General features: G+C 42.7%; 1 protein-coding gene across 1 annotated transcript in view; it reads right to left on the reverse strand.

Moving 5' to 3' along the window:
* The window catches only part of LOC147747587 (vitellogenin-1-like), a 1,134,322-nt gene extending 1,113,479 nt beyond the window's left edge, over nucleotides 1–20,843 (reverse strand). The window contains exon 1 of the mRNA XM_086925703.1: nucleotides 20,804–20,843. Within this exon, the coding sequence (XP_086781829.1) occupies nucleotides 20,804–20,843 (40 nt within the window). The remainder of the gene's footprint in view (nucleotides 1–20,803) is intronic.
* Nucleotides 20,844–25,095: the final 4,252 nt, after the last annotated feature.

Genomic DNA, 25,095 nt, shown 5'->3' on the forward strand with positions numbered 1-25,095 from the left:
GAGTTTTGTGAGCATATTAGATCAGTTCTGGGGGAGTACTTAGAAAATAACAAGGACACTGCTCTTACTCCAGTAGTATGGGACTGTGGGAAAGCCTTCATTAGGAGGGCCACTCTCCAGTTTATTTTAACACTGGATAGGCACATAAATCGAGAAGCTGAACAGTGCTGCCTTGATTACTTAGATCTTGAATGACAGCATGCACAGGCGATTATAGCAAGGGATCCAGCGGTGCAGCTGATACTCTTGAGGCTTTAAAAAACACGATCCATGCTAAATAGAAGACTAACAGAGATAGTAGCCGCTAATTGCCACAAGTATAAAATGTTACAGAATGTACATGGGGAGGGAGTAGGGCGTGTTTTGGCTCTTCAGATCGCTGATTAGAAGGCAAGATCCAATATCAAAAGTATAAAAGTGAGGGTGGAACGCTTTACTCTCGCCCACAGGACATAGTTGATTAATTTGGTTTATTCTATTCCAAACTATATTGTGAATCAGCTCCTCACAATAACCATATGCTCCAAGAATACTTGCAAGAGAGCCACTTATCGTGGCTTGATACCACTGAGTCAGCAGTATTACAAAAATACATAGAAATAGCGGGGTGGAAGACCAAATTAAGTCTCTGTCTTCTGGCAAGGCAGAGGGTAAGGATACTATTCCACTGGAGTTTTATTAAATCTTTTGGGATATCTTGGCACTTGAGCTCAAAGAATTAATTACCTGTATTACCAACAGTGGGAAGCCCCTGAATCCTGGAATGTGACTAATATAGTGGTGTTTCCCAAGAAGGGAAAACCGCCCAGAGATAGAAGCTCCTACTGCCCAATCTCTTTGATTCATATCAATGTTAACATTTGCTCTAAAATGTTGGTTACATGCCTAACTCCCTTCATCCACCAATTAGTTTCAGATTGCCAGCATGGGTTTCTCTCCAGCAGAGATACCTCAGCTCATACCAACACTACTATTGCAACTCTCGATGTAGCTGGAAAACTAAACAAACATATCAGTATGATTATGCTAGACACTGAGAAGGCTTTTGATTGAGTAGCTTGGGTTACACTCTGGTCAACGATGTCAGCATTTGGATTTGGTGCTCTGTTATCTCTCTGGTGCAAAACTCCACAAGAACCCAGTAGCTACGGTTAACTGAACGACATGTCATCAACACACTTTTCCGTTCAAAGGGGTACAAGTCAGGGCTGTCCACTCTCCCCCTTGCTTTTTACCCTCTACATCAAGCCTTTTATAAGACACCTGTTGCAGAATGTGGGAATCTCTCCCGTAGGTTTCAATGGTACAGAACTCAAACTCACTGCATACGCAGACCATATTGCTGTATTTTCTGCCGATCCGGCTGAACCTATAACCTGTATACCAGAATAGGCTCTTTTTCAAGATACAAGTTAAACCTGGCTAAAACCCAGACTATTCTAAATAACCATCCCGATATCTCACCAATATCCCTAGGTGCTACATATACAGCTACATATCTAGGTAGTCCCCTTACCAGTCAGGTAGAGGATATTATTACTCTGAATCATGAGCCACTCCTCAAACTAGTTATGGATAAACTGCGCACCTGGCATCGGCTCCCTCTCAGTATCTTTGGTAGGTGTAATGTAGTTAAAATGTGTATCCTGCCTAAGTTTTTATATTTATATTGCTCAATTCCCCTGTGGATAACCACAGTCTCTTTTTAAGCGCATGGAAAGTGCTATAGGTAGTTTTATCTGAGGGTATGGATGTGCTAGAAGGGCCCTCTGCTCTATCAAACTGTCTTATATACAAGGGGGCTTTAAGCTCCCAGATGTCAAGCTGATTTACTAGGCTGCATTCGCCGGGTGGATTAAGACTTTGCTAAACGGGTTCAAAGCTGGTCTGTCCTCATTGAAGTTCAATTAGCTTGCGAACCATCTATTGGATTTATTTTGTACAAGATCTCTGACCCTAACTATTACAAACAACTTGATTCAGGGTAGTTGAGGATATCACTAGGATCTGGCAAGAGATTTGTGAGGAATATTCTCTGCCAACATTGCATCACTACACCATTCTATGAAGTACCCAGTACTTTCTGAAATATTTCAGGATTATGTTGGTAGAGTTTGGCAGTGTAAGGGCATTAACAGACTAGGTCAATTGTACGATGGTCAGGGGTCTCGTTCTTTCTCAGCATTAAAAGAAGATGAGTTTGGGTTACCTCATAGCTCTTTCTTCAACATATTTACAATTAAGGAATTATTTTTTATATGGACAGAAGCTGTCAAATATACCATGAACGTCGGAAATACTGTTGGGAATATGTATGACTTCTAGTAAAGGCGCTATTAGTGTAGCTTATCAGAAATTTTTCACATTAGCTTGTGATAATAGCCTGTAGATTTTGGCCAAACTACGTTATCTTCTTAAAACTCACATATCAGTAGAGGAAATACAAGAGCCATTGGCTACTTTAGATCAATCAGTAACTTTCATCAATTTGAAATTGCAGCAACGTAGGACAATCTTCACGCTGTATTACACGCCTGAGCTCATCTCTAAGTGGGCAACACCTTGATCTTCTTTCAAATCATACTGCCCAACATGTAGCTGTTCGCAGCAGACTTAAAGCACATGCTTATAGACTGTCAGATGCTGAACTTATTCTGGAACAATATATCCTAAATGCTCACAGGGAATTTTGGCAGTGAGTTCCAGCTCATGGAAAAGGAAATTCTCCTTGGGTTTAAACATGAGGCTAGCAGCTATGAGAGCTCATTAAACTATTAACATTTTATGTGCTCCCATGTCGATTGCATGAGCTTGGATAAACCTGATCAGCCCAAATGCTAATGAAGTCTGGGCACTGCTAAGACAGGTGTTTGAGTCCGAACTAGCTTTAGCCAGGGTTAGAGGCCCTCGCTCCTGGTTAAGATTCAAAATGCTCTGTTCCAATTTTCAATGGATTTAATTTTGCATTATCATTATCTTACTCTCTGTATTATAATGTCTTGTAAACTGGCCACACTCTCTTTCTCTCCTTCTATGTCTATTTTTGCTCTGAGCCACATTTCATCTGTGTGTTAACTATGAATTATGTGTACCATGTTAACGTCTTCACTGCGGCGGTAATTCCGCCGCAGTGTTTGACATTCCAATCGCGGGTGTGGTAATGACCGCTCCCGGCTTTAATGAGAACACCCCCACCGTGACTCATGGCGGCCGGGAGCCGTCATGAGCATGGAAGAGGTTAGGTATCCATGTAAATGCTCTGTTTTGTTTTTGTTCTGGATTTATCTCATTCTATCTATATTTTGTCATACTAATGGCTAATTTAAAAAAAAACAAATACACATAAAACAACTTCACAAATACACATAACAGGTCGGGCCCCAACAATATAGAAGAATCATGTATGAACCCAAACAAGTAAAACCCATCAAGACCACAAAGTAATGTAAAAGAATCCCAAAGTAGATAGAGGCCTAATGTTAGCAGCCCCGAAAGTAATGACTTCACAAAGTTATGGACAAGACTGAAACAACCCCAAAAACAGCCGCACCAGCAGACTATTTTTTTAAATAATCAAACGCCCACACTCAATTTACTGAAAAAAGAAAGGCTTCGGAAATCAAAAAAATTTCAGGCCCCATAACCCTATTAGATGACACAGCAGTGAAGAAGTGGCTTGACGATAACAGAAACTTGCCATCAGCAATATTCCCAAATTTGTCAACTACGAAGGAAGAACCTCACTTGCACAGTGTATAAATGACTACCGGAAAAATAGGGGTAAGGAACAGTTCAAACGAATGACCAAGGGCCGACTACTATACTTCCGAGCACAGGAAACACAAACTTGATAGAATCCATGCAGATATCATATCAACTTATCAATCCCTTTTCCAGTGAGCAGAGTAATAACTAATAACAAATCAAGAGAAGGAATGAGGGAAACTGTGAGAAGTTAAACTCTTTTTTGACTGGAGTGGGAGCCCTGCTCAAGCAACAGCCACATTCACTTGCAGGGTGAAACACAAAAAGTCAATACATTTACCTGTGCTTAAACCTCAGTAGATTGGCACAAAAATCAGTCAGGCTTAACTTAGAGGCAAAATGCAAAGTATTTTTGCAGCACAAAAACGGTAATAAAGTGAGAATGCATGACCAGAAAAATCCTCTACCAATTTAGAAATATAGAGTAATTTGTAATAAATTATTTGGTACCAAACAAAAGAAATGAAATCAGTAGAACCGGGGTTAAATTTGTTTGATGTTTTTAGTAAAAGCTAGCCCCTAAAAGAACAAAACACCAACCGAGGATGTCTAGTTGTGTGAGACCGGGACAAAGTAAAAAGATTTGACATAACTGCAATACAGTGCATTTCGAATACAAGAAGTGGATTGGGCCAGGTCAACGGTTAACTTCAGAAGAAATTCTGAAAAAAGTATTGGAGAAGGTAAAATTCAGCAGGCAATACTGAAGGAGGTGTCTGGGAAGTGGGTGTTTTATTTGAATAGCCTCGGGTTGAAGCTGCAGTGAAGATTTCTACTTTAGGACACAGTCTCTGAAATGCAGGATAAAAATCTTCAGTGGGAGAAGGCAGACAGCTGCAGCCACATTCAGTTCCATTAGGCCAAATAACCCTTTGGTGAAGGATAGCTGAAACAAATTTGCTGCTACAGAGGAGAACATAGCAGGAGAAGCAGCACAATCAATCCAACCCGCAATGCACCTCGGGCGGATAGGCGAGCAGGTTGGTCCTGTTCTCCCGGTTCTCAAAGCAGTTTGTGGCCAAACATTTTCTCTGTCCTCAGTTTTGGATTCGGCTATCTGGGCACCTCTAGCACCACCGCCAAGGGTCCAGGACTCGTAGGAAACCTCTGGGTGTTCATGGCTCACTCAGACTGGGTCTAAGTGTGGGTTGAATATGGTGGGAGCTTTTTGTGTTTCTGTAGCTCTAATCAGTAGGCCAGCAAACTAGCCCTTGGATTTCACTCTGGTAGGCGTGGGTGTAGGTGAAGATGCTGGGCTCAACAGCAGAGATGGCCTCTGAGGGTTCAAGGCAGGCTCTAGAGAGTAAGGCAGACCTTTCAGGTACAGCAGCAGTCTTGCAGAGTGCACAGCAGGTCACATCAGCCGGCAGTACTCAGAGTCCAGCCACAGGTCCAATAGTTAACTGAAGAGTGGGTCTGAAGGTCCTATTTTTATACCCTGACGTCCTTATGGAAGGAGGAAGAAGTCTCTACAAACTTTCTTTGAAGTGACACTATATACGTTTGCGAAAAAGTCTACCCAAGTTTTCTCGTCTATAGCAACCACAATAGTTGCACCATCCTTATTATTGAAAAACGGAGCATTGACTGCCTTCCAAAACAAGGAGCAATCCTTACTCAAGGATGCATCATATAAAGTAGCCCATACTTGTTCTTTTAGGTCTTTCTTGCAATTTTTTCTGGCCAAATTATAAGCCTTCCTGCATTCTCGTGTTTACACATGATCCCTAACAACCCGGTGAAGAGCAACTTTCAGGCTATATGATTTAGTGCAAATTGAATCAAACCATCCATTTTTCTTGACACAGATTCCCTTATTTTGAATTCTGAACACATTTTGAATTAATAAAGTAATTTGGGGAAATGCGCTCAGGATATCATCATGGGAAGAACTTTCCTGCAAACATTTGTTCTGACTATATGTCGTGTTAAGAGAAATGTATTTTTTTCCCCCTCCCTCATGCTCCGCCCTGTGTGGGGTACACCAGGGTGTATTGTAAGCAGGCCAGATGATGAAGCATGTCACATACCTTGGTATGTGAGTGAGGGCAGTTTTTTCAAATAGAGCAATTTGCCCTATTGGGGCCCTCTCTGTTTGTTATGTATATATGTATTTTTATGTTACTTACTCTATCCACCCCTTTTGTGTGTACAATTGAGGTCCTTGGAGGTTTGGGGTGGTAGAAATTAAACTAATTTGACCCTCGCCCCTCTTTTGTGATTGAATACCATAAGCTATTCATCTCTTCTGGGTTTTTGCTATCCCAGCGCAGAGCATAACCATTTTGTCGAGTCAAAACAATGTTTTGGGTCCAGGGCGCCCTACTTTTTATTATCTAGGCACCCTTTTCGGCAAAACTATATTAATACTAAGGGGAAGATGATCACTCATAACATTATAGTGGATTTTGAAATTATCAAACCAAGTGGCATAAGGGTTGGGAACAATAATAAAATATTTTGTAGATTGAAATCTTCTTCCTATAAATGTATAATTAAAATCAATACTAGGAGTACACACCAAATTTGCAAAACCCAAGTTGTGTAGATGCATAATTTCAATGAGCTTCTCTCCCTTTCTGAGTGTGGGAAATGATTTGTATCTTCAGTTTCTGTATCAAAAACCCCACAACCGACTTGTGTACATATTCTAACATTAAAATCACCAGATGGTAATCACATCAGGGCCTCTTGACCCCCCAGCTTTTCCCAGATCGTCACTAAGTGACTTTAAAATCTTGCCCAGTTGACTCCTTTCCGTGTTGTTAAAATTTTTTACAACAAGCACTACTATATTTGGGTCCAGGTAAATACGTACAATTTGATGAAATGTAGCCGATTTTATCATTTCAATTTTTCGAATCCCCCATAGATTTGAAATATACACATATATCTCTCATTTAAGTCTCCCATGGGTTGACCGTGTTGCTGGCGTGTGATATGTCTTGTAACTGTCTATGTGAACTTCATCCAACAGCAAAGTCTCTTGAAGACATAGGAAGTCAAAACTGTGAATAAAGTTCGTCCAACCTGAGCTACTCACTTTGGATAAAAGACCAGCAACTTACCAGCGCCAAGATGCTCCATGGAGTGTATGTGCGCTATATAAAAACCAACAAACATCAAACAACATCAAAAGAGCACACTAATATTTATGGAGGCTGTTACATTATAAATAGGTACGATTTGGCTATCCGAGGTATAACCGGACCCTCAACCCGGCTTGTACCTCTTTCCATACTTGCATCTAGTGATACTCTAGGCATTATCCCATCTGGGGCTTCCAGTGTATCCATTTTCTCAAGCAGGCTATGCTGTAGTACCCCACTAGGATTTTGAATTATGCTGTTGACTATACAGGTACACTGGTCTTTACTGTCCAGGAGTCAATCATTCTCATCTAAAGATTGAAGGACCCCGAATCTGTTTGACACCTCTAAGTTATAAACCATATGTTCATTCAACAAAATTTGGGAGCACTGATCTTTAGGCTAGTAGGGGGATTTGGGCTGATAGAAAAAGCCCAGGGGAGAACTTTTATACCAGGAACCGAAATATGTTTATCTCCAGTTCTAAACAAGATTTCCTGAACCAGCGAAGGAATGCATAGAGAGAGAATGATACAGTCCCTTCGAAAGGTCTTCCTGCTTGTACCCATCCATGAAACACGCCCAACCCTCTTAAAAGCTGTAAACACTTCACTTGTCAGTCCTGTTCTTTTCCCCTGGTAATGAACAGCTATATTCCTCAGGATAGTCCCGGTTTCATTAACCCCTCCAGGAGTGGGGGTAACGTTAGCCAAAACCACTGTACAAGGAGTGGCCGCAGTCAGAAGATTTAAAATCTGTAGTAAAGGTTGATATTCATGCAGAGTTAAAGTAGTAGACCCTGCTTTTGAACGTAAATCGTACGCCATTAAATCTCCCTGCCGTTACTAGTCTATCTTTTCCTGGTTCTCGACGCTCGTCTATCTTTATTGATGAGCTGTTACTTTCTTAGTTACATGTGGTTTAGTGGATCTCATAGATCTAGTAATCATATCCCTCTCACCTCGCTGACTGTTTTTACTCTCAGCTCTATCGGTTCATTTCTCACCTTGACATATAGCTACACTATCCAATTTACTACCTATTTTCTGTTTACTCAACCCATCCTTAGAAGTAATGATATCTTGATTCGTTATAACTCTTATCAAGCCTGACTATTTTTTCAGGTCTCACCTCCAGGGTGCCTGTAGATTGTTTAACATACTTAGTTAAATTTGTGATCAGACTTAGTAGTTTATTCATTTCGCCTGAAGAAAAGGTAGTGCCCTTGTTTTTAATACTTTTACCCTGCTGTGGTTTAGCTTTAGGCTTCACAATACCAATCGAAGTTGGGGTCTGATGAATGACTGGGATCGGGTTTGTAATGTGGTCATTGATTAACGGATTGTACAATCTTTTGGGCGGAGGTGGCAAATTGGCCTCTAGGTCAAAATGGGAAACCTCATCGCTAATTTTCTATATTCTGGATTTGGTGAAGCGCAACAGCTACCCCGGCAAAGGGGTGTCCCGGCGCTAAGAACAGGCACGCAGACTGAGGATAGAGGGGGATAGGGGGAAGGGGAATCTAGTGGGCGGGGAAGAGGTGAGTCTTAATTGCTTTGCGGAAGGCTGGGAGGGAATCAATGGAACGAATGCTGAGGGGGAGATCGTTCCACAGTTTGGAGCCAAGGACACTAAAGGAACGGCCTCCAGTTCGGCAGAGTCGCGTCCTAGGGATTGTCAGGAGGAGTTGGTTGGAAGAACGCAAAGCACGGCCAGGAACGTAAGGTTGGGCAAGGCTACGAAGCAGAGGGGGGTTTCCTTGTTTAACGATCTTAAAGATCGTGACTAAGGCCTTGAATTTAATTCGGAGTTCCACGGGCAGCCAGTGGAGCTTACGGATGGTAGCTCTGGCTGAACATCTGCGTGGTAGGCCGACCAGCGTTCTGGCTGCCGCATTTTGGATACGTTGGAACCTAGTTATTTCCGCTTTGTTGGCTCCCAAAAGGAGGACGTTAGCGTAGTCCAGGCGCGATAGGATGGTGGCCTGGACGATTAGCTGGCGAGCCTTAGAGTCGAAGAGCCCAAGTATGGGCCTGAGGTTCCTTAGAAGGCCTATGCAGGTGGCTGCCACCTGTTTAGTGTGGGACTGGAAGCTAAGGTTGGCATCCACCCAGACTCCCAGATTTTTGACACAATTTTTGGGGAGTGGAGTGGCGCCTAGGGATGACGGCCACCAGTGCTCGTTCCAAAGGCTGGTGTTGCGGCCTAGGAGGAGCACCTCGGTTTTTCCGGCGTTGAGTTGGAGGTAGTTGTCCGTCATCCAGCGGGCCACAGCAGTCATACCCTCTTTAAACTTGGATGCCACGGGGGACGGGCTTTCCGAGAGGGTGACGACCAGCTGGGTGTCGTCGGCGTACGAGACCAGTGTGAGCCCCCACTCTCTAGCCACGTCCGTAAGTGGCTGGACGTATAGATTAAAGAGGGAGGGGCTCAACGCTGAACCCTGGGGGACACCTTGAGCTATGGGGTGGGGTTTAGAAAGAAATGGAGGGGCCGACACCTTGAAGGATCTATCCTTGAGAAAGGATTGGAACCATGCAAGTGCGAGGCCAGTCACACCGGCCATCTCCAGACGTTTCAGAAGAATGTCATGGGATACCGTGTCAAAGGCTGCGCTGAGATCAAGAAGAATCAGCGCAGCACTATGACCGGAGTCTAAAATCGTCCGGAGATGCTCCGTAGTGGCCAGTAGGGCAGACTCCGTACTATGGCCTGCGCGGAAGCCGTTTTGGGAGGGGTCCAGGATTCCGTGACGTTCCACGTGTTTCGAAAGAATGCCATTAACATGGGTTTCGGCTATTTTGGAAATCCAGGGGAGAAGGGATATAGGCCGGAAATTTTCTGGTTTGGAGGGGTCGAGGGTAGGTTTTTTAATTATCGGTGATACCCATGCTTGCTTCCAAGCTATGGGTACAGATCCTGTAGAGAAAGAAAGGTTGAGAATGTTCAGCATAGGGGATAGAAAAAAGTCCAACGAGTCCAGGAAATGAGAAGGACTCATGGGGTCAGCTGGGGAGCCAGACTTCACTTTCTTACCTAGTCTGATCAGGTCTTCAGCGGTGATGGCAGAAATTTGGGACAGAGGTAAGATGTTGGGCGCTGTGGTCTTAGGAACTCCACAGGGAGGAGCGATCTGTGGAAAGGTCGCATAAATTTTCTGGACTTTTTCAACGAAATATGTTGCGAGCTGCTCACATTGCTCGTGGGAAGAAATTTTTGGTGGGGGCACCCTAGGGTTTTGGAGCTCTTTCACTAGTTTGAAGATGATTTTAGATGGGTTCGCATTGGAGTTAATTTTGTTGGTATAAAAAGAAGCGCGGGAAGATCTGATAGCTTTATGGTAGGTCTTAAGCCTGGATAGATATTCTGCCTTATCCTGGTTATCATAGTGCTTCCTCCAAAGGCGCTCAGCTTTTTTACACTCCTTGCGCATTGCCCTAAGGGTATCGTCGTACCACGGGTTAGAGGGTGTATTACGTCCTTTAGTCAATTTAGCCGGAATAAGAGTGTCGAGGCCGTTGCTGATCCAGTTGGTGAACGAGGTATAGGTCGCGTCTATTTCCTGATTAGCATCGTATTGGAACTCTCCAAGGGTTTCATGTAGGGCGAGGGGGGAGAGTTTGTGCCAGGGTCTTTTTAGACGCTGAATGGATTCAGTTTTGAACTGACGTTGAGGTGCCGGAACACTCAGTTTAACAAGGTGGTGATCCGTCCATCCCATGGGGGTGGGGGTTTCTGTAGCTGCCTCCTGTATGTTAGAAAAGATCGGATCTAGGGTATGTCCAGCTATGTGAGTAGCAAGGAGATTAGTAATGGTATGGTCGCCAGTCGCATCAAAGTGCAAGTTTAGGTCACCTAGGATGGTGAAGTTGGCGGATTAAGTAGTGAGCACTGTGGCCGTTTCGAGAAGGGCATTAATAAATCTAGTGGCCTGCCCTGGAGGGCGATAAATGTATAGGCCAGATAGCGTAAATTGGGGGGTCACGCTAATTTTAAATTGGGCGCATTCACAGTCTTGGAGAGGTTCCTTGATAAAAGAACAAGTCAGGTGTTTTTTAAAGATAATTGCGATGCCGCCGCCGCGAGATTCACGGTTAATGGTGACCAGGTGGAACTCATCTGGGAGCGTTAGGTTGGGGATGGTAGTTATGCCGTCTCGGAGCCATGTTTCGCATAGAAACAGTACGTCAGGATTTTCCTCCTGAAGAAGCGTATTCACCTCAGGATGGTGTTTAACGAGGGATCTGCAATTGAGTTGGAGTATCGTCAGTGGCGGGATTGTTGTTTTTGGGGGGTCACTCCGCACCCTAGTGGGTATGTTAGTGGAGAAATGGCAGCGATTGCAGTGGAGATGCGTAAGACCTAAGATGCCAGTGGCGTTAGAGCATTTTTGGTGATGATTCAGATGTAAGAGTTCCTTACCGTCATAACGTATGCGTGAAAAGGGCCTGGACGGACCAGGGGGACTGGCGAGAGGCGATGGTCTGGCGATGACGGGCGCAGACGGGCTTGCCTTAGGCGCGCCTTCGGCGCGTAAACGGCGCTCCCGCTGCGCTCGTCCGCTGCGCTTCCGGTGGCAGCACATAATATAGGGGGTAGGGGGGCGTGACCTTCAGGGGGCGTGGCCTCGGTCCTCGCCGAGATTGGCGTTTTTCCAGGTAGTTGTGCAACGAGTCAGCGCTAGTTCTGCTGCTCGCTCGCTGTGAGGGTAAGTGCCCTGGCGCTTCGCTAGCGCGTTGTAAGTGTTTTTAAAAAAACAACAAAGATAATGGTGACAGTTTTAACAAGGTTTAAAAGTCTCCCGGCTTCCGCCTCAGGAGTGCGTGATGTGTCTGGTTTAGGCGCTAGAACTCGGCGCTTAAATACAGCGATAGGGGGGCGTGGCCTTCAGGGGGCATGGCCTCGGTCCTCGCCGAGATTGGCGTTTTTCCAGGTAGTTGTGCAACGAGTCAGCGCTAGTTCTGCTGCTCGCTCGCTGTGAGGGTAAGTGCCCTGGCGCTTCGCTAGCGCGTTGTAAGTGTTTTTAAAAAAACAACAAAGATAATGGTGACAGTTTTAACAAGGTTTAAAAGTCTCCCGGCTTCCGCCTCAGGAGTGCGTGATGTGTCTGGTTTAGGCGCTAGAACTCGGCGCTTAAATACAGCGACAGGGGGGCGTGGCCTTCAGGGGGCGTGGCCTCGGTCCTCGCCGAGATTGGCGTTTTTCCAGGTAGTTGTGCAACGAGTCAGCGCTAGTTCTGCTGCTCGCTCGCTGTGAGGGTAAGTGCCCTGGCGCTTCGCTAGCGCGTTGTAAGTGTTTTTAAAAAAACAACAAAGATAATGGTGACAGTTTTAACAAGGTTTAAAAGTCTCCCGGCTTCCGCCTCAGGAGTGCGTGATGTGTCTGGTTTAGGCGCTAGAACTCGGCGCTTAAATACAGCGACAGGGGGGCGTGGCCTTCAGGGGGCGTGGCCTCGGTCCTCGCCGAGATTGGCGTTTTTCCAGGTAGTTGTGCAACGAGTCAGCGCTAGACAGCGCTAGACAGCACTAATGACTGGGACACAGCCGTTTAATAGCTCTGTGATAGCGTTTTGTGAAATACAGGCTTCCCCCAATATTTTGTAAAGCATTAACCTTACTATTCGGTAGGACCCCTTGTGAGTCCATATTTGATGACTCTTCTACAGTTGAAATTTGTTTTTCAATAGCGCCACCTACCCGCGTCACGTCTTTCAACAAAGTCATATTAGGAGCTTGTGGTTTACTGGTTACCTACTCGGTGTTTACACTGCGCAATTTCCTTTTACCCATCTTACCTAAACGGATAGGCATATCCCTACTTAAATCACAAAATGTCAGTTCAATTAAAAAAAAAGTAAGCCCTCAATAAGCAGTAAGACAATATGGATACATGCACCTCAAAATAACTTGTTCAGAACCGTTAAATATCAAAGTTCCTACGTGAATCTCAAGAGGGGTGGCCCAGCCCTGATGGGATCAGACGGGCCTGTCCATGGCCCAGGCACTGCCCGGTGCACCTCGCCGCGCGGAAGGTTAGGTCCGCTTTATTCACCGCCTGGCGCGAGTTCTATGACGCCGGCAGCTCCTGCCGTAACGCGCTCTGGGTATTGAAGTCTGTGGTACTTGGGAACAGAGTTAAAGTGGAGCGTGCAAGGGCCAGAGATGACAGGTGATGGACAGCGATCCCGTTTTTAAAATACAGCATACCAGTCCCCTCTAAGAATAAAGTGCAGCGTGCCTTTCAATTATGCAAACCCAGAGACATTCTCAGCAGCTCCGACGTTGCGGTCGATCAGCCCCGCTTTATGCACCACCTGGTGCGAGTCCTATGACATGTACGGCTCCTGCCACAACGCACTCTGGGCGTTGAAGTCCTTGGTACTTGGGAACAGACTTAAAGTGAAGCATGCTAAGGCCAAAGACAACAGGTGATGAAGAGAGAGATTCCGTTTTTTAAATACAGCGTGCCAGTCCCCTCTAAGAATAAGGTGCAGCGTGCCTTTCAAATATGCAAACCCGGATCATTTTCTCAGCAGCTCCAGCGTTTCGGTCAATCAGCCCCGCTTTATGCACCGCCTGGCGCGAATTCTAGGACGCATGCGGCTCCTGCCACAACGCGCTCTGGGCGTTGAAGTCCGTGGTACATGGGAACAGAGTTAAAGTGCAGTGTGCTAAGGCCAGGGACAACAGGTGACGGACAGAGATCCCGTTTTTAAAATACAGCGTGCCAGTTCCCGCTAAGAATAAAGTGCAGCGTGCCTTTCAAATATGCAAATCGAGTATCCAGAGTGATTCTCAGCAGCTCCCGCGTTGCGGTCAATCAGCCCCGCTTTATGCACCGCCTGGTGCGAGTTCTATGACGCGTGCGGCTCCTTCAAATATGCAATCCTGGGGCATTTCTGCACCAAAAATGAAGGTCGTTAGGCAAAAGGTTTGGGGGAAGACCACTCTAAGGCTTACAGATCTAACAGGAACAAAACCCATAACAAACTAAGAGACCAACACAAAAGCAACCAGACTCTTATCTTTGCAAACAGTATGTCAACAAAAACACAAACCGTACCTAAACTAACAACGATATAACTCCTCCAAAAGGAAAATTACCACTATATTAGACCCCATTCTTACCTCAAAATCCAACTAGCACAAACAGACAGGAAAGTTTTCCCTATGCAAATGAGAAATATAACTAACAAGCCTGCTACAAGAGACTGTGTATCTGTTTTACCACCTGCAAAACGAAGCCAAAAACTAAAACAAACCAACCCGGACTGACGAGCAACTGGCCAGGCAAAGTCAAGAACAATTCACTCTGGAGAGGATAATTCACTCTTGTCAAGGAACGTGGCCGGTGTCCCCAAAAAACACATGGATGACATTCAAGTAATACGTTTCCAATTTGAACATGGATTTTAGTCATACAAGAGGCATTGACATGAACTCTAAGGATAATCCCAGAGGTCTCCAGATACCAGTGCTTCTCAATGCAGTTGATTCTATCCTGATAGCGTGTGCACCAAATATCCTGCAAGTGCAAGTTACAGCAATGAATAGGTACTGACATCTGAATAGCCTGACGATAAACACACAAAAACAAACACAAATGTGTACAAAAACAATTGGAGGAATCATAACATTTTCCACATCAGTGGCGTAAGCCTAGAAAAAAGTAATTCCCTTATGTATCTCAGGCTGACCCTCACAAACAACCTCAAGTGGGACATTCCTATCCAAATGGCAACTGAGAAATAAGACGCCTTTCTGAATGCTATTTTAAGGATGGTCCACTCTCATGGAAATTAACATTAGGGAGTTTAGGCTAAGGTTAGAACCCAAATCTCCCACGTAGTCGAACTTTGGGACTTAAAAAAGAAGGAAGGCCATGAAGGAATATTTTGCAAATCACGCTTGATGTTATCAACAGAATTTCCCACTGCTGCTCTGCAACCTGACATAGGTTACCACTTTCTCTTGAATATATGTCAAACGGCTCCTACAATGCACAGCCTGAAAATATTGAAATTACATAGGAGAAACGTTTAACATACGATCAGATTTAGTCATCAGCGGGAAAAAGAAGCCACAAGCATTGCTCCAGATCTCACCACCACCAACTCCATCAACAATCCAAGCCTGAGTCTCATGCCTATGAAAATATTAAACAAGACCATAAGTGTAGGGATGGAAAAGTCCCTCAAATGGTTACAGACTTGTAATACTGCCCTGAGTTCCCTAGCAGCCACCATATTTGGATCCCTGGTGCTCATTTGTAGTCATAACGAAGCATGGATCTTCCTTGTGAGCAATTGTGTGTATCTCATAGAGTATGGTCTAGTAGGTCTGGGAGTGGTGTGCAAAGGGCAACCCTCCAGGAGTTAATTAGCACCAGTGCAATTGTGGCAGCATTCCAACTAGTGATTTGTAGGAATTAACAGGCCTTTTTTTCTGCGTGCCAGGACTGATTTAAAGCTCCTCTGCTCTGTAGTTAATTCACCCCTGGCATACATCAAATTATTATGCAGCTCTATGCAGTGCACGTGCAGTGCGCCTGTGGTTGCATGTGTGTGCTGAGTGTATGTGTGCTGTGAGTGGTGATTGGTGCTATACATGGAAGACTCTGGGTTGAAATTCGGGAGACTTAGGTCTGGGAGCAGGAACATGAGCAGGAAGAGGATTCCACCCAGACAGATTTATAGATTGCTGCATTCCCGAGAGCTTGATGGGACACTCACTGGAGGAAGGAAGAGCCAGGTTATTCAGTACACTGCAAAGGGTGCTCTTTAATTCTTAGAGAGGTTACTTGAAAGCAAACAGGGTGCATCTTAGGAAGGAGATGGAGCTGATAGGGAAATCATAAAGAGTAAGTTAGGGGCCGCTTAATAACCCTTTAATGATGCGCATATCGTTGTGGCTGACATCCAGGGATGAACCTCTAGTCACTCCCTTGGCCTGTGTGGGGGGATTTGAAGCTACTCCTGTTGTGACAGACTGCTTCCTGGAGGAAGGGTATGACAGAGGAGTGGGAGCTTCAAAAGGATGCATATCCCACCACAAACCTCAAAGACTCAGGCAATAAATCACATTAAAAATGGACTATAAGATCGGGATCTCAAGGTCCCAAACTATAAACTGCCAAACAGCGAGTTAGGCTCCGGAAGACTCTACTTGTGGCACTAGCTGAGTGAGGGGGACATTTCCCAGGGAAATCCAAGACTACCAGTCTGGAGCCTGGAGCACGAGTGCCTGTCTGCTTGCCAAGACCAGTGTGGCCAGTGAGGAAGAGTTCAAGTGGGGGATTGTAGCAAGTAGATCCTCACATAAAATATGAGAAAGGGACTGATCGGGCTGTAGCCTGTGTGCAGACTCAAGTTGGCGACCTCGGGTGCCAGAGGGGACCTCCGTGAAGAGTGCATTACTACCCTGTAGAATAGGCTGTAGCCCGTGTGCAGAGTAAAGTTGGACATCCATATGTATATAGGGGTCGCTGTGAAAAGTGCATTACTTCTGTGCCATTCGGACTGCACCCTCTGCGTGGAGTAATGTTGGTGATTCTGTATGCCAGAGGGAGTCACCATAAAGAGCAAGGGTCATCATCTGGTTTCACTGATGCTGAGAGAGATGGCCACTGTGCTGATGTGCAAGTGCCCCTGCATTGACTGAAGCATCATAACCCTAATGATAATGCATCTACCTGTGAGAGGGATCAACGGAACTTACCGCATCCTTAGGTGTAGTGCCACAAATGAGAAGACGCTGTCACTGCCATTCCATGAGCACTACTCATCTCCGGCAGCTGCTGTGGACCTCTGTGATGCCCCCACTCCCGGATGCTCCGTTGGAGACAGATTGCAGGTTTGGAGAGTCCAGGGGAACTTGCTCTGACTCGAAGTGCAGTGGACACTGGAACACTTTTTACTTTATGCCCTAAGATTCGGACATCTAGTGAGGCCTAACCTGAATGTCACCTATTGTGAATGGGGAATTGCCACTACCAAGAAAGAGAGGGAAGTGTGACTAAGGGAGCTTGTGTTCACCCCTGCATCTACCCCCTAGCCGTGGACTGCTCGACCCATGCAATTACTCGGAGTCAAATGCTAAAGGGGTACTTAGCTTAGAGCCCAGTTGCTCAGGCCCCAGGACATTGGGAGTATAAGGCCTCAACCTCCATGGTTGGGCCCAGCAGCTACTGCTTGCCTCCTGGCCTTCTGAAAGTGGTTCTGACAATAACTAAACAATTTCTTATTGTCAGGCAGTCATAAAACTCAAAAGTCTAGAAAATGTACACCCAGTAGGCCAAGCTAGTATGTTTGATGCTATCCAGCATGTATAGCCATATCTCATAAGTTAACAAATAACATAGAAAGGAGACTGTATGCCCTAGCCAAAAGCAGCTCTCTTCCATTTAGAATTCTGCTAAAGAGAAGAAATCTATAAGTTAAAGAGAACAAATCTTGCCCCTATAGCAAACTGCCCTTTGTGGTGATTTTTTATACTGTGCTATTTAGGAGCGAATCAGACATGTTACTATCAAGAGAAAAGAAAGGTTATATTCTGATGAAGAACACATTTTGTTCTTGCTCAGTGACATCTCAGAGGCGTTGACAAACACCTGGGTAGATATCTCATCAAAAGGTGAAATTTAAGACATAATACCAGCGAAAAAATCAACATGAAGATACTATGGCTATAGTGATTTACTGCAACGAGTTAATAACAAATATGTAAAGACAGATTTTCTTTACTCTTTTGTAGTCGTATGTCTTAACCTTAATGCTACGTGTGACTTGGTCTGCCCCTACATGGCGACCATGCAGACATGCAGAATTTGAGATCAGCAAACATGCCTCTATGAGAGAAGACCAAGACTATACAGACTAATTTTACCTCTGTTGCATGTTTACTCCTTCTAATGTATTGTATTTTACATATCCCTATGGTAATGTATATTTTACACATTGATTCTTGTGCAAAAGCCAGGTCATTACCCAAAAGCAAAAAAAACAATCAAAACAAAGTGTTGTCTGATCTGGCATGGCAATAGACGAATGTGCATTCCTGGACAATGAAATTACTAACACATTATTTTACCATTTTCCCTTATACATAGAGGAGATTCGAACAAAATCCATTAAATCTAACTAATTAATATGACATATTCTGAGTAGGTCATTTCCCTTTAATGAGAAGGGAGTTTAATTAAATTGACATATCTTATTTTTGAGAGGATGTCTGTTTTTCTTTTGCCTCAAAAATAGAAAAGTGATGGGGAACCATGTAAATCTTTATTCACTTAAAAATGCAACAAAGCAGTAAAGAATTGCCAGGAAAATAAAATCATATCACCTGCAACCCACAGTCATTGTCACTAAAAGTTCCTATCAGTAGTAGCAGTGTCAGGAACTGAAAGGCAGGTACTTTAGCATAGCATCAAAAACAATCTTTTAAAAATAGACATGTCCAGGTATACTTATAATTGGCTGAAATGTCAATCAAGGTATTTTGTCTGCTGCGGCATGGGTACATAAATGTGCAAATAAATTAAATTGCTAGCTACACCATTCATCAGTCACATTTTTACACATAGTTAACTAGGAAAAACCATGTTGTGAATAAGCAATACATAGGATAAACCAAAGTTCACCATATAGTTGCTGAAAATCTCAGAACCATAGGAGAAGGATTACCAAACTCAGAAACTGCTTTGGGGACATACACATGGGAGAAGAGCCCTAAACAAATAACTTTGCACACAAATCTGGTTTCTTGTTACAGTGTCACTTTTGTTGTTACTTGTGCAAGGTAACCTACTACACCACTCTTCTTTCACAATTGGTTTAAACCACTACTGATTTTTAAAACTGCTACCTACAATTAGATTTTTTGTCATTGTTTATCAGTCTTCATGACCAACCATGAGCAATACGTTGAAAATCCTACAATTTTTATTCTATATACAATAAAATAAAACAAAGCATAACTAGTCTTTTTTCTTCACTGCCAGCTATTATCGCAATTTGCATTAGTCTCCAAAGGGTCAATATGCTCAGACAAGATGGATAAGTGGAGAGGGTAATGTGATGTGAAAGTTGTACTTTTGAAACGATGATCCTACCGCGATAAGAGAATACGAACATCATAGTTGTACCGTTGTTTATACTGTAGTATTATCTGTTTCTATTAACCAGACATTACTATACGAATGTGTAGTACAATGTCAAGCATTACTATACACACTCCATGACATTTTGACAACAACCTAATCAGAAAGCAGAAACATTTCAAAATGTAATATGGATTATTAAATGCATCTGTTGTCTCCTTTGCACTGGAACATGAATAACCAAATGTACTGTAGAATGAATATCGAGCAATCTCCACATCTTTTGGATTCCCTCAAAGAAAAAAGGACTGGGCACATTCATGAAAAAGTAACGGTTCACCATAGAACCCTAAAACAAATAAATATGTCAGCAAACTAAAACCTCAGTAAATGAACACCATGCTCCATATACAGCTAAATACTGCTCATTATTGTTGTCGTAAATGTATCAGGCAGGCATATGGTTCACACAGGTTTGGAAGAATCATAACAAGTAGATACTTGGTTACAAAGCTTTTCAAATTGGCATTCTCACAGCCGTCAGTATACATGCCCATTTTCAAATGTTTCATTTAGCACTGAAGGCATGACTCAATGTTAAGAAGAGAACATAAATGTATTCAAATCCCAGAGAATCTCAACACAAATAATTCTACTTGGAAGATACCAATTTAAACATAGATGAGATCCTCAACCCTGCATTGCTATTGGTCTGCCTCACATCTTTCATTCCACTGCTCCAAAACTTCTTCTACATTTAGGTCGTATCAAGTTGTAGACGTAATGTAGACTTAGTATTCATCGTAAATTGAATGAGAAATACTTGGAAAACCAGATGAAGTATTGCTTACAACACACACATTTCTATTCCTTGCATGAAACTAATGCCTGCTAACAGAATTCCCTTCTGAGAGAGGACAAGGGTTGGTACAGAAATTTGATGTACGCTTTGCAGAGAATGTCCAGCTACCATTAGGTTTTGGCACGTTATGTTTATACATTTATGTATTTTATATGTATTTGTCTGGACATTCCTTTAGTTTAGTAGATACATATTACACATAGCAGAGGCACACATAAAGAAAGCCAGGTGTAACTTGAAAGGATAAGTTATTGTTGGCCAATGATCAGTATTTTTGAGTGGTTGCTCAGATGCATACACTCTCCTGACCCGGCCCCGGACCAGTTGCAAATTGTGATATTGTCCGTTTGGGAACACTCACAACATGGGAGAAATTATCTGGTAACGTGTAAGTGATTTTATTGTTGTCTTGCTACTGAGCAGGCACATGCTAAATCCTCTAGTGATTTCACACTTGAGAAGTATTTGCAATGTTTTTACTGTACAAAATGAACAAAATATGAGAAGTGATGAATTATTAGTAGAACATGTTTCATTTTGATAATCACTGCAGATTAAAAACCCTATTGCTTTACTCGAATTGTGACGAAATGCAATTGGTCACACATACACAGACAAACACACAAAACACAAACATTTGCATGCATTTGTGTATATATATATATATATATATATATATATATATATATATATATAAAGGGACTCACACGTACGTATATATTTCATATATACTTATATTTGTTTGTATTACATCTATCTATCTACGTAGTCATATATGTGAGTGTGTGTGTGTGTATAATTTGATAAGTATTCAAAGATCTCTAGAAATGAAATGTGACTGCAAACGTTCTGTCGTGTTGCCATTCAATGTAATTTCTTTTTTCAGACTCTAAATGAGAGTATTGTGTTAATTAAATCTGTGAAAAGTTCAAATCCTGTTTTATTTTTACCATATTGTTATATAAAAGTGGGTTTTATTTGTACTCACCCACAAGGGTTAATACCAGCGCCAGTGTAATTCCCCTCATCCTGTAGCGTAGGGGCGAGAGCAAAATGGTGTTCACCTTTTATAGTAGAGGGCTGTCCTGGCACGCCGTGACTTTACTTTGGAACGTTCATTTGATGAGTAAGCACATGAAAAAAAAACACTGACTGCTCAGACGAAGGGCTATTGCTTCTTGTCAACCGAGAAGCTAACACGTTTTAATCTAAAAAGTAACCACCTGAGCCAGATAACACAACCTGTCTCCTATTTCGCAACGTATTACTTACTGATAAAATGTGTTTTATTTTATTTGAAGTGACGCATATCTTGTCCGAAGAGGCGTATGGGATATCCGTCATATTTTGGTGACGAAGAATGGTGTACACCTCAGTTACTTAGCACATGTAAATATAAACAATTGTTGCTCACAAAAGTAATGATTCTGTAGTGCTAATATTACCATATTATGAGGATTGTTTACAATCGAAGGGGTGTTAAGAGGATAGAATGAATATCTTCCAATTATCATTAGTTTTAAACTATAGAAAGATACAGATACTTAGGGATTTTTGTCTCAAAAACCATAGGTGGATGCAAGAGATGACACATGCACCACCGATGGAACACCTCCCTTAACGCACAGTATTGCACATGTTTCCCTAGAAAGTAAAGTTTAAAAAATAGAAAAAACATTTTGAGCAAGTTTGTATCACATTTGTGATCCAAATCCAGCACAAAATGTTTGCTATTATGGCACTATGCGTTGAGATTAGACTGTCTTCAATGTTGCTGATCACTGAGGTGGAGTTCTTTAACTACCTCAACTCCAGGACCTGGATTGAGTGTGAGAGAATTGCAAGAGATTTGTAATGGGTTACAAACATCACAGGCTGGTGTGTGTCCAGGAGGTTTCTGTCTACCTGCTGAACAGAAGTATTGGGCCGCTTGGAATGGGTGGGGTGATTTCTCTGAATAACAAACTGCACAAGAAGAGGTTTGCAGATCTGATGACAGTCGGCTAAATCAAACTATCTGGGGTGAAAGGTAATTTTGATAAAGCTGTTATCAGAAACAGAAAGGAGAGGCAACAACAAGACATAATATACCAGCTTACTCAATGGATAGGATTGTGTCTATCCAGCTCGGCTGGGGAAATCTGGAATGTATGAATGGATAGGTTTATTGTTGTTTTCATTAGACACGTCAACACATAAGAAAAATCATTGAGAGTTTATGAGGTTTCTTATGTAATAACTGCTGCCTTCTTTCTCTCACCAGTCATGCTGTGTCTGGAATATACTCCCACTCTGTCACCTAGATTCAACATTTCACTGCATGAGCCACTGGTGGATCTGGAGACTATAAATAATGATGGAAAATCGAATGAGTAGGGACCTAAGAAACCACTATCCAAATATTCAGAAACATATAATTCACATCACAGTAAGCAACAAGGGATGTGTCGATGGGTGCTAAAGAAGAGTAAGCTAATAAGCTAGTGTTTCTTCAAGTTCTGATCAACCTACAGAGTTACCAGTGCAAAGTGGTGCCAAAAAATTAATATTACCGAGTAAATTTCATCTTCTTCATCATCCTTATCTCCAATCTCGTATGCAGCTATCTATCTGACTTTTTCAGTTTAGTTTATTGTTGATTAATTAAAATCTTGCAATATTGAGAAAAATTAAAATATCATGAAAGAAATCAATTTTACCATTATTGTTAAATCACTAATATTGTTAAAATCGTTTTTTTCATATTTACATTTATAAGGAGCCGACAAGGAACAATTTCCTTATATGGTTACCTATTATAATAAATAAGAACATTTTCATTATAGAAGGCTAAAAGTATTATATATGCCATTTTCGTTTCCACTGCTCTCATAAATATTACAAATATACAAGTCAATCACATATCTGATGGTTTAAGGCATGCTATCATCGCTTGTCTGCATGAGCGAATATCCTACTGGTTAAATGGTATCCTTAGCAATCTGCGTCTTAGGTCTATAGAGCCGGCCATTTGCAAATTAAATGGATGATGTACTCTTTGCCACGTTTGCACAATCCACAGGAAATTTATGTTGTTTGTCTCAGCCACAGGATTGCATTCATAAGGCCCGGAAAAATTCCAAATTGTGCTCTTATAAACCTTCTTTTTTGTGGCGGGGACCAACTAGACTCCAAATAAGACTGTGGTTTAAGGCCCTTATATTCATTTATAATCATCCAGCAGGACAATGATTTCACTAGGGTTCTATTAGCATGTGCAAAGGGGTCAAGTTAAACTCCACTACGAAAGAGTCCATGGTCATGTACAAGGAGAATGGAGCATAAATCAGGAAAATTCCAAACTGCTCCATATCGCCCAACAGGCAATTTCATCAGTGTGGGCAAAAATGGAAAAGGCATGATAGAGAAAGACTGGCAGGCAGGCTGGAGGAAAGGACATTGGAAAGGAGGAAACGAGGTCTCACTCCTCCTAAGAAAGTCACTTTAATAGTACAAATTGTCCATGGTGACATCAATAGTCAGCCAGCGATGGTCTGATCATCATATGACCATTCTTCTGTTCTCCTGGTACAAATTGATACTCCAGCATTCTCTACCATGCTTATCATGAGAAACAACTCTACAATCTGTCCCCTCAAGTTAGTTAACAAAGAGCTTATTTGCTTTTCGGCTCTCCATGGATATAGTCCTAAGGTCATGTTCCCACCATTCATACACAAAGAAATGCTTTAAGAAAGCCTCTTGGTGCATGAAGAATGTTGCATGAATGTAGGACTTGGCCTTTTTGGGTAAAGTTCCCTAAAACCGTATGCTTTCCTCCTAGACTGTTTTCCTGACATAGAGTTGCCAATTTAGATGCTTTGAGTACTTTTCCACTGCTGATCAGTATCAAAGTACAAGTGTTCCCCATGTAAACGGTAATGGTAATTGATTGGCTATGATTGGTATGTTTGCCTTACTAGTAAATGCCCTAGTGATTGCACTGTGTGTGCCAGGACTAGTAATGCGAGGCACGCAGAGAAGGGAACTCAGGCCTGCAGTGTAGGGCCTGCACACAGAATGCTAAGTAGCATGTTGTCCTGCAATGAATTGCATGTGCTGCAATAGGTTTCTTGACTCCCAGTACAGGAAGGTTATGTACTTATTACTTAGGAAGAACTCCCATTCTTTGGAGCTAATAACATCCAGGGACAGATTTATCAAAGTACTGCATTGCCCTTGCATAATGCAGGATGATGAAAGGGCAACACGATCCTTAAGTCAGATGTACCAAGCTATGCAAGGCTACCTTGCGTGGCATTGAGTTTCTTTGGAAATATGGGTTAACACAAGGTAGTGCAAGTCCCTGCCTTGAATTACTTTGCACCTGGAATGCCTTACATTGATAGAGAGTGGGTGTTCCCACACATCCACCTATGTGTTTTTGCCCAGTCACAGACTTACCAAGACAGGTAAACATCGGAATGCATCAAAATGCTAAGCCTTCCCGATAGAGGCGCAACACAGATAAATATCTTTATTTCTCCTCATTGTTTCCTTTCTCTAAGCGTGTTGCATTCTGAAAAATGCTTAGAAAGAGGAAAACACCTCTAAGGATTATTTTTGTGAAGGAAGGTAGTCCTTCCAGCACAAAAACAATGCTGCCTGCAAAGCCAGCACTTTTGCACCATCAAGCAAGGGTGTCTGCTTTGGAGCTGGGCATGCATTGAGTGTGCCATCGAAAGAAGAGAGAGCCATATGTTAATAAATATGGCACATTCCTGCCCTCTCCAAATTTCACAGTGCAGCAAGTTGTCTTGTTTCATTGCGCTGTGTCAAATAATGATACATCTTGCCCCTAATTTCTTACACACAGTCCAACAATAACACAAGATCCAGGGGAACATGTTTGTAGTCCTACATTCCCCAAACACTAGTGCTATAGGCTTCTTTTTTTTTTTTTTTAATCTTTATTGACATCAAGGCATAAGTTGCATGTACAAGATTACATTTGAATTTTTAATCTCTTAACCGTATATCCATGTATCTTAGGATCATAATATCCACTGTTTAATCGTACATATGGCAAGTCTGTTCCAAACAATAATGTGTATTTTCGCAACCATGTATCCATAAAGCAATTCTTAGAGCACATTCTAAAGGCCTTCCGTTGTGCACTGTATATTATATTAACCATCATACCATGAATTCTTAAAACTAAAAAGAGTCATCACAATTAGGTAGTCATTCCACGTTCACACCGACCCATCAGCCACCCCACATGCTCCATGTTATGCCGCT

The sequence above is a fragment of the Lissotriton vulgaris genome, chromosome 1_1, assembly GCF_964263255.1.
Source record: "Lissotriton vulgaris chromosome 1_1, aLisVul1.2, whole genome shotgun sequence".
NCBI classification, from domain to species: domain Eukaryota; kingdom Metazoa; phylum Chordata; class Amphibia; order Caudata; family Salamandridae; genus Lissotriton; species Lissotriton vulgaris.